Source organism: Belonocnema kinseyi, chromosome 10, assembly GCF_010883055.1.
Source record: "Belonocnema kinseyi isolate 2016_QV_RU_SX_M_011 chromosome 10, B_treatae_v1, whole genome shotgun sequence".
Classification (NCBI taxonomy): domain Eukaryota; kingdom Metazoa; phylum Arthropoda; class Insecta; order Hymenoptera; family Cynipidae; genus Belonocnema; species Belonocnema kinseyi.
The window spans coordinates 104233777-104244273 of NC_046666.1; the positions used below are offsets into that span (position 1 = coordinate 104233777).

The following is a 10497-nucleotide window of genomic DNA, read 5'->3' on the forward strand; positions in this document are numbered from 1 at the left end:
GAGGGAGCTCTTCTTAATATTTTGACACCAAAATCATGTCGATACACCTTACCGACTGCGAGTAAAGCCACCCACGCTTTAACTTGACAGACTGTACATCACCTTCACGAATTTTATTTCATCGCTGCCGCAATCATTAATAGATTCCACCCACCAATAATTATGAAAGGCCCAACAGTTGAACACGCAAGAGAAATTATTTGCAAAGCCAAGTTCCAAACGTATTACAAGCGCTTGTAGAGGTTGAAAATCTACGCATGAGACGCGCTCAGTGGGTTCGACGTCAACAAAATGTGGCTCCTGCTTTTCCTATTCTTGATTTACAAGATCTTACCATTGGTATTTATCAGGTAAATATTGCTCCTTCATACATCCAAGATAAACAAGATAGAGATGGTGGAGAAGAAATTGAAATTCATATGAACATGAACGTCCCTTGGCTGATAAGATTGAAACAGTATTCTCGATTTCGCTGTGGAACGACGCATCAAGTCTTTATTTCATACCCAGTGCACGATGAAGAAGAAATAGAAGAGTATAATGTAATCAGTGGTTACTACTGTACCTGTCAATCAGGAGGATCAGAATGAAAACATGTGCAAAATGGTAAAGTTTGAGCCAATTTCACGGACAGCCATTTTCAATGTATTTAGTACGGGGTCCTTTAAAAATACCCTAAAACCTTAAAAATCCCTTCAAATTTCATATTGAAATCTATTAAAAATTCTTAGAATCTTAAAAAATACCAAAGCTCGTACCAAAGTATGTCATTTTGTATCCTAATTTAGGACATCCTTTATATGTAGTTCTGTACGTGCACTTTTTCAAGTAGGCAACGAGCATTGAAAATAAAATATACTTTTTATCAATACTTACATATAAACTTCTCAAAACTCTTATACCTACACATTGCTTAAATCTACTCCATCTGACGATCCGTCGCGAATTTCCTGATCTCCATCGTAATCGCAATTATCTTGTTCTTCTAGGAGATTCAATCTCGCCTGAAGTTCCTCTCGTGTCAGTTCCTGTGTCTTCCTGTGTCTTCGCAGTTTCTGCAGGTTTCCCGTGGATGTTCCTGGAGTGGTGGAATCGTTGCTTTGTTATTCGAAACATCTCGTTCATATCCGTAGAAAATTCCTTAATATCTTGTGGGCCCGGGAAGTAAGGACACTTTTTTACAGCCTCTGAAAATGAAATGTAAAGGTTATTCTAGAAATTATCAATATCTGATAAATCGCTAAAATCAAAGACAAAATACATAACAAATGTCAACCAAATAGTTCAATTCTCTACGAAATGGATGAAATTTATAGCGAAAAATTAGAATTTTCCACGAAGCAGTTCAATTTTTAACCAGAGAGTTGCAGTTTTAACCAAAAAAGATCATATTTCTACATAAAAAAACTATAAACCAAAAAAAATGAATATTCAACAAAATAGTTGAATTTACAACCAAAAAATGTGTTTATCAAGAAAGCATCGTGTAAAAAAGGCGAACGATTGCAATTTAGAAAATTAAAGTTTGATGGCACGCAATTGCAATTCATCGTGCGTTGTCGCTTCTCGTGTCTTTTCCAACATAAAAAAAGCGAAGCATGCCAGTTTCCAATTCTTTGTCACGCATAATACTATTTTGCATTAATGTAATTTTAACCTAGAGAAGTCTAGTGTGTTGTGTCCCATGATTCCTATTGTAATTTGACACAGCTTTTTTACATACAAGTTAGCAATCGAGGTTAGGAATTGAATTAACATAAAGCGCACAAACAAAGGATATTAATTCGTTAGAGTTAATCGATTCTAAATTTAGGTACTTACCATTTGCAAGTTGCGGACAACACACCTTACAATATTCAAACAAACTGGAACAATTTTTAAGGCACATGCAAACAATCGAGAGCTGTGTTTTGCCGGGGCCGGGTCGAAATATGTTAACGATGTCAAAAAAAGGGTTGAACTTCGATGGTCAAATCAACCTCCCATCTCTCGCTATTTGACATATACTTATTCGTTCATCTAATTGTGCGCTAACTTTAAATTCGTAAACGCACTTATTAATTCTTATTTCGAAAAGTAATAATTCTATTAATATAGAAATCTGCTGTATAATCATGTATGTATTACATAATTTAATACTATAATATAATAACTGCTAATTATTATATAATATTAAAATTTCATAAGTATATACTATTTATGTGTAAAAATTAAAATATAAATTTATAATATTACTAGGGGTGTGCAAAATCAATGCGGGTCGCGGTTGTGGGTTTACCCGCAGACCCACATCCAACCCGAAAACCCGCATTTAACCGGCAATTTATCAAAATTTTTTCAATTTTCCACAAATTTTCAAAATTTTGATAAATTTTCTAAAATGTCGGGTTGAATTCAGGTTGGCAGGCTGAATGCGGGTCTGCAGGCCAGCCTGCAAAAGCGATCCGACCCGCGGGGGTGGGATTTTTTTTTCACACCCCTCAATATTATGAAGATTTATTTTCATTTTGGTTGGAAATTTAACCTTTATAAATATAAAAAGTCAATAATATGTTATTATTATTATTGTTTCTTCAAGATTTTTGACAACGATTTGCTTTTATAATGCCCTCGCATTGCGTCACACCTGCGTCGCATTTTTTTCACATTTTGGAAAGCATACGTGATGGCAAAATGCGAGATATAACGCTCGCAGCTACGTGCCCATCATACCATGGCTTTTATGGATGCGCTTGAAGTCACCTTCAGCAAAAGTAATGATATTTTCTAAAATTTTTAACGCTACAAAAAAACTATTGCGATTATTCCGTGAGTTTCTTATGGAAATTTTTACGTAGAATTCGGTTTTCAACGATTTAAAAGTTGATCTTGCTGTTTTTTTTCGTTTTTTTTTTTTAGATTTTTAAGGAACCGAAGGGGGACTCAGTGGGGTCTTTAGGGTACTTTGTAGAGGCTCCTTTCGGTTCCTTCAGTCCGCTAGAGACTCCACACGTATGCCGATCTTTTTCCGCCGGATTTTTTTATCGTCAACTTTCTTCTACTAATCTCGGCATACGTGCAACTATCATCGCAATATTTCATATTTTTTACCAGATTTTCCAAGATTTCCCAGCTAATAGACTTATGTCCAAATTTTCTATCTACGTTACGAGAATTGACACGTGTATTACTGTCAAATCTCCAAAGAGCATACGAGCGACGATCACTTAATTTTTAGTATCGCGGGCTGACGGTCCAATAAGGAAAGTTATCGGTGAAGAGGTGACATTTGAATTAGAAAAATGGCTATTAACTTGCATCGAAGTAGAAGTAGATTGGAAGCTCTGTAAAATACTTAATGAGGAACCGAGCTTGGTACTGTGTCAGTATACGAGAGAATTTGAATCAAAAGTAAAGGAGCTGAACTCCAACACTCAATAGGTTGTACATACTTGTGAAATTTAAGATTATATAATGTATATTTATAAGTTGGTAATTGTTATAGCCTTGTATAAATCTATTACAATACGACGTAAATATGTACACACCTAAGAAGGTGTACTAGGGAATGAAACATATTTACTTATATAATTTTTTTTTCAATTGTAAACTATATGTTGATGGAATGGTTTTGGATCTAGGGTCCAGAAGAATTGAATTCAAATTTTTAATAAATGAAAAAAACGTTACGGCAGACAATGGTGGTCCTCTGCAGTAGATTAATAAATCCAGTAATTTTTGAAAAAAAAATCATTTTCAAAATTATATAAAGTCTAATGTACGTAACAATTTTTTCTCTAAGAGGATCATTCAGAATATCAAAAAATATATATTAAAATAATAATAAAATCGGGAAACTTTAAAATTGGTAACATTTCGTACTATTTCGTGAAAAACATTCAAAAATAAGCATAAAGGTGTTATAGAAAGTAATCGATAATTGCTACCTCGAAAGTTAGATTTCCCGGCAAAATTTCAAATGAAAATGTGTAGTTTAAATTATTTTAGTAAACATAAGTCAAACGTCATACATTATTATGAAAAGTTTGCATTCTTCTTATATATAATTTAAAAATAGAGTTGATTGAAGCACGAAATGGGAAGTACAAGTACTGTCAAAGCACAGTGTTTTCATTAAATGAAGCGCGTTCCGTAAAGATCATGATGTACGAATCGTACCCGCATTTAGTGACCACATTGCGTGACCACATTGCGTGAGGCTAATTTGCACCCACACCCATTAAATCACAGTGCTTTCATCAAATGAAACGCATTCCGTAAAGAGCATTATGCACTAGGGTGGCTCAAAAACGCTTTTTGTTTTTAGATCAATTTTTTAGGGTCTGAAAAAATGTGACAGGAAAGTATGGGGGCCTGTAGAGCTTTATCCAAAGAAGAATTTCACGTATTAGACATATGGGTTTGACACCCCTACTCACTGCTACGAGTACTTGAAAACTACCCTTGAAACAAAAAATCTTGATTCTTCATAAAATCGACCTTTTGTGCACTTTATTCTGGTCTTTTTTTCTCTTAAAATTATTAATATTGGTCTAGTAGAATATTTATTATCATTAGTTAATTAATTTTTAATAATTAAACAATGAAATTTGTTTAAATATTTTTTTGTTTGAATTTTTTTTTGCTTAAAATTATTACTATTAGTCTACTGGAATATTTAATAACATTATGTTATTAATTTTCAATTGTTTAAACTAATGGAATATGTTCAAATAATTTTTCTTTATATTGTTTTTTCCCTAGAAATTATTACTGTTGGTCTAGTGGAATATTGGTCAACATTAGTTTCTTAATTTTCAATTATTTAAACAAACTGAATTTGTTTAAATAATTTCCTTTTGAATTTTGAAAAAATAAAAATTATTACTGTGGGTCTAGTGGAGTATTTATCAGTATTAATTAATTACTGAATGATAATTTAATAATAATCAATTTATCAGTAATATTTAAGTAATAATTTTTATAAAAAATTTTTTTTTAATTAATCAAACAATGTTGACAAATATTCCACTGAAGAAATATTGATAATTTTTAATTCAAAAAATATTAAAACAAATTCCATTTGTTCAAACAATTGAAAATTAATGAATTAATATTAATAAATATTCCATCAGGCCAATATTATTAATTCTAAGTAAAAAATGCGAGAAGACAGTGTCCAAAAGGTCGATTTCATGAAGAATTAACATTTTTTGTTTTAAGGGTAGTACTCAGGTACTGTTGGGCATGTGTAAGGGGTGTCAAGTTTATTTGTCTAATACATTAAATTCTTCGTTGGATTATTCTCTTCAGGCCTCCATACTTTCCCGTCACATTTTTCCAAATCCTAAAAAATTATTCCAAAAACTCAAAAAAGTGATTTTGCCCCATGTATTTTACATGGGAAACTTCAAGTCAAAACCGGCACCTGTTAAAATAAACAAAAATAAATAAATAAAAAAATTAGGGAAATTCTCTTTTCCGATTTGGAAAAAATGGGGTGGATCATAGCCCTCTAGCATGCAAAAGAAATTGCCATGCATTTTTGGACCACCCCATTTTACACGAATCGTACCCGCATTTGGTGCGAACATTGCGAGCGCTTAATATGCGCCCACATCTATTGTTATCTGGGTAGAAAAAGCCAAACTCTTTATTTTTAATCGAAATTGTCTAAATAGTTAATAGTACTTCTTGTAAAAATGCAAAGCAACATAGAAAACAGTCAGCTGATATATATTCTTAGTTGGAGGCCGTGCCGAATAGGAACAAATGTTTTTCTACACTCGCTTTTTTTTTGTGAAAAATTTTCTACACGATTATTTTGTATCTGAATATTTTGTACATAAATATTTAAAAAATTACTTGCAGTTATATATTTTCAAATTAATATTTTCTACATGAATAGTTTTTTATTATTTGACGTATAATACTTTCTGATGGAATATTTTCTACATGTATGTTTTCTACATGATTAAATTATTTTTTCTACGATTAAATACATTAATTTCCATCTGAACAGTAATCGAAAATATATGAATGTGTACTTATCCCAAGTTTGAAACAGCATCTAGTGAGAATTATATTGTTGAAAAATCGCATTGCAAAGTTATATGATACCTGAACGAAATTTAAGATAAAGGTAAGTTGTAATTTATTTACAAAAATTCATTATGAAGACAATCAACCTATGTCGACATTTGTTGGATTCCCAAGCAGATTGAGTGCAACTTGAATGGGATATTGGTGCGTCCTACCCACAGTTTATTTCGCAAAGGAAACTTTATATAAACATAAAAGAAACTACTATTTTCTTGAAACAAGAAATTTGTCTTGTCTCAAGAAAATATGGTACTATCCGGATTCAAGCGAATATTTTCTTGACCTAATGACATTATCTTTTCCGTGTACCATATATAAGCATAAAAGGAATGGCTCAAGTTTTGAGAGGAGCAGTAGAGAACCTAAATGTAAAAGGAGCATGAACAAAAAGGCTGAACTTGCAGAGGACATTTTATCTATTTTCATTTTTTTGCACATTAAAAGTAGAGTTAATTTTAAAGAATAAAAGACAACTCCTATCAATTAAAGATTTTTTTTATTAAAGGATTTCATTAAAAATATTTATTTATATATATATATATATATATATATTTATGAACTACAAGGTAAATCGCTGTCAAAACATATTTTCGTGATTGTCTTGCAAATCAGTTAAAAGCATACAACTGAATAGCTGATATTAATTCATCATACAAGAAAAATTGCCGCAGCCTACTGCGAACAGTTGTAAAAATGGTGCTACAAATGTAAGTCTCTTGAATGGCTAAGCAGACTAGTCCAGGACTGCTAACTGCTACTCTGTCTCTGCTTTGTAGATCAAGTCTGGGGAAGAGTTAACCACGACTGTCAAAAGATAATCTCACTCTCCTACTCATATGAAGTTTCCGGAAATTCTGAACAATACTCCAAGCTGTTATTTTGGTCATTATACAAAATAAAAGCTGAATAGACATCTGCATAGGGCTGCAAGTACCTACTCTGCCTCTGCTACCTAGATCATATCTCGCGAACAATTGAATACGATTACAAACAGCTACATTGGCTCTGCTTCGTAGATCAAATCTCAGGAAGAGCATAACAGGACTGCATACTGCTGATCTGGCTCTGCTACCTAGATGAATTGTCGTGAAGCAGACCGAGCGCAAAAAGCGGTATTGATAAGAGGGCAATACTTCGAACAGCGTGCTCCGTCTTGTGCCACTATGATTAACATAGGGTGCAAAGTGATGCTCGATTCCCTAGAAATTACAACCACGGCGCTGTTTCTGCTGCAAAGATTGTGGCATAATCTGCTTTGTAGATAAAAAGTCAGAAACCGCTGAACAGCACTGCATACTGCTGGTCTGTCTCTGATTTGTAGATCAAGTCTCAGCAACCACTGAATATCACTGCATACTTCTGATCTGCCCCTGCCTCGTAGATCAAGTCTCAGCATCCGCTGAACAGCACTGCATACTGCTGACCTGTCTCTGTTTTGAAGATCAAATCTCAGCAACAGCTGAACAACACTGCATACTACTGATCTGCCTCTGATTTGAAGATCAAATCTCAGAAACCGCAGAACAACACTGCATACTGCTGATCTGTCTCTACCTCGTAGATCAAGTCTCGGCAACCGCTGAAGAGCACTGCATACTGCTGATATGCCCCTGCCTCGTAGATCAAGTCTCAGCAACCGCTGAACAGTACTGCATACTGCTGATCTGTCTCTGTCTCGTAGGTCAAGTCTCAGAAACCGCTGAACAGCACTGCATACTGCTGATCTTTTCTGCTTTGTAGATTAAATCTCAGCAAACGCTGAACAGCACTGCATACTGCTGGTCTGCCTCTGCTTTTTAAGGCAAACCTCAGAAATCGCTGAGCAGCACTGCATACGGCTGGCCTGCCTCTGATACCCAGATGAGGAACCGAACTTGAAATGAACGTTGAATCTAGTTCTCTTCTATCAGATAACTAAGGGCTCATTTAATGCTCTACAAAAATAAAAATAAATTGTTTTCAAACTTCACCTCTAACACTGAAAAACACCCTTAATCTAAATCAGACAACTTGTAAATCTGACCATTTAATAATTAAGGGCTTATTTAAGGCTTGTTTTTAACTCACTCAAGGCCCTTTTCAAAATGTAATGCTCCTCTATTTTGTTACATTCTCTCCAGAGAAAGTATTAGATTTGTATACAATTTGACCCCCTAGTTTTTGGTTAAAGTTTTTTACGAAAGTGTCTGTTTGCATGTCTGTCTGTAGGTCTGTCTGTATGTATTTATGCCTGTCTGTCTGTCAGCAAGATAACTTTAAAAAGTAAATCTATTAGATTGCCCTTTGGTACACTTGTTAAGCGTCTTAAACTAAAGGTCAAGTCCGTGAGCCAGCCATTTTGGATAAATATTCAAAAAGTGGGCACATTTTGAATATTTTTGAGACCACTTTTTTCAAAGCTCAAAAATTATCTGTACGGTTATTCATAGCATTAAAAAAGGCAAACAATCTGATTTTATGACTTTTTTAAAAATTTAAAAATTGCCAGAATAATAGGATTTACAAAATTCAAAAAAAAACACACGAAAATGAACATTTTAAGCCGAACAACGCACGAGATAAAAAAAGGTAAATAGAAGAAAAATGTTGCTTTTCGAATGTTCTACAAGATTATCATAACAACTTTTTGAATTTTCTTGAAAAATCAAAAATTCTAGTTTTGACAGCATACAAAATAATGAAAAATTCAAAAATTACATTTTTCGGCTAGACTATACAAAATACGGTAAAAGATGTAATCACAAAAATTGTGCATTTGAAAAAGATCTGCAAGTTTGTTATCAAACACTTTTTGATAGGATTGTTGGTTTTTGCTCTTTGCACTCGATGTTGTATTTATCTCGCGCTACGCACTCGGTCTTTATATTTCTCCTGCATTCGTCGACACACCTTTTAAAATCAAAGTTCAACAGACTGACAACTATAATTTTGTGATCTTGAACTCTCTTTTGTTAAAGCGCTTTCGGCTTTAACGAACACATTCTCATCATGTATCTCATGCTTCGCATTCGAGTTTGTCCAACATGTAAACTTTTCTACATTATACACAACACTTTTATATCAATTATAATACATTTTTTATGTAACTCTGGCTGGGCTTACTTATTAAAAAATTGCAAAATAAAAAGCAAATTGTATTTATTATTATTATTTTTGTATTTGTTTCTTCTTTTGCTTTAAATTGTATTCTAAGCTGCTCTAAAACATGTATTATTTCAATAAATGTATATAATTGCAATTCATAATATGCATAAAAATTGAATTATACTAATTCTTATTTCCTTGCTTTTAAAATTTTTTTATTTTTAATGTTTTTTACGATTGAAGAAAAACTACTGTGCATCTGCATAGGGTATAATACAGGAACCTATATAGGGTCCTAAATAGGAGCCTATGTCCTCTTTTGTCTTTTCTGTGCTTTTTCCAAAAAGTTCATTTTTACATTTTTTATCTTATTTTTTACGATTAAAAGAAGACTTCATACCTTGTGTCGTTTTTCTCAAACAAATTTAATATTTTTATTTTGAATGATATTTTTTACGACTAAAACCAAAACTACGTGTCCTATCAAAAATTATAGATCTTTTTTGGATGAACAATTTTTGTCTCATTTTTTTTCGTAGCTTATATCGAAAAGTGATTCATTATAAGTATGTAATTCTGTCCCGGGCGCGCAATTTCAGATTTTTCATTTTTTCTTACCCTGCATAGTTTGACCAAAAATTGAATTTTTGAATTTTTCATTATTTTTGGTACGATCAAATTTGGAATGTTCAACTTTTCAATCAAATTAAAAAAGTTGTTATCGCAGTCCTGTAGATTTTTCAAAAAGCAAGGTTTTTTTTCTCGTGGCTTTTTTTTAATTGTTAGAATATAATGTACATTTATGTGAGTGAGAGAGAGAGAGAAAATGTATGACAGCGCCATCACGCGTTCACGCGTAAAGATGTATCGAGAGAGCAAGCGAGTCTTCACTTGATCGTCGGCCGCCGTGAGGTGCAGTCGGAAGGTAGACTGCCGCGCATATTAATAAAGTTATTGTTAATTGTTTAGTGCCGGTGTATAATTTGTGTGCCACAATTCTCCCTTTCCTCGACCATTATCTTAACATGGTAGCAGAGCGTGGTTGAGAACTGTGCCGCGGAGAAGGCTCAGTGAGCCGTTGTGAGTCCGGAAGTGAAGAAGAATACTTTGATATTGATATTGAAAATCAAAAGGAAGTTAAAAGTGAAACTGAACAAAAGTTAGTTACCGGCATAAGTGAAATGGCGACGTCAGAGAACAAAGGATTTACGTTACAAGTATTTGATGGCTCACACTATGATAAATGGAGATACAAGTTGAAATTGTTTCTTGAGTTTAAAGAGTGTAATGAAGTTATAGAAAATAATGAAAGGCCGACAACGATAACAGAAA

The 10497-nt window shown here is 33.3% G+C and overlaps 2 protein-coding genes across 2 annotated transcripts in view; one reads left to right on the forward strand and one right to left on the reverse strand.

Moving 5' to 3' along the window:
• Positions 1-907: 907 nt before the first annotated feature.
• LOC117181674 overlaps positions 908-10497 on the reverse strand; it is a 127972-nt gene continuing 118382 nt past the window's right edge. The window contains exon 3 of the mRNA XM_033374583.1: positions 908-1187. Coding sequence (XP_033230474.1) covers positions 973-1187 — 215 coding nt within the window. The 3' untranslated portion in view covers positions 908-972. The remainder of the gene's footprint in view (positions 1188-10497) is intronic.
• LOC117181673 (transmembrane inner ear expressed protein) overlaps positions 2034-10497 on the forward strand; it is a 269684-nt gene continuing 261220 nt past the window's right edge. The window contains exon 1 of the mRNA XM_033374582.1: positions 2034-2116. The gene's annotated coding sequence lies outside the window, so the exon portion shown is untranslated. The remainder of the gene's footprint in view (positions 2117-10497) is intronic.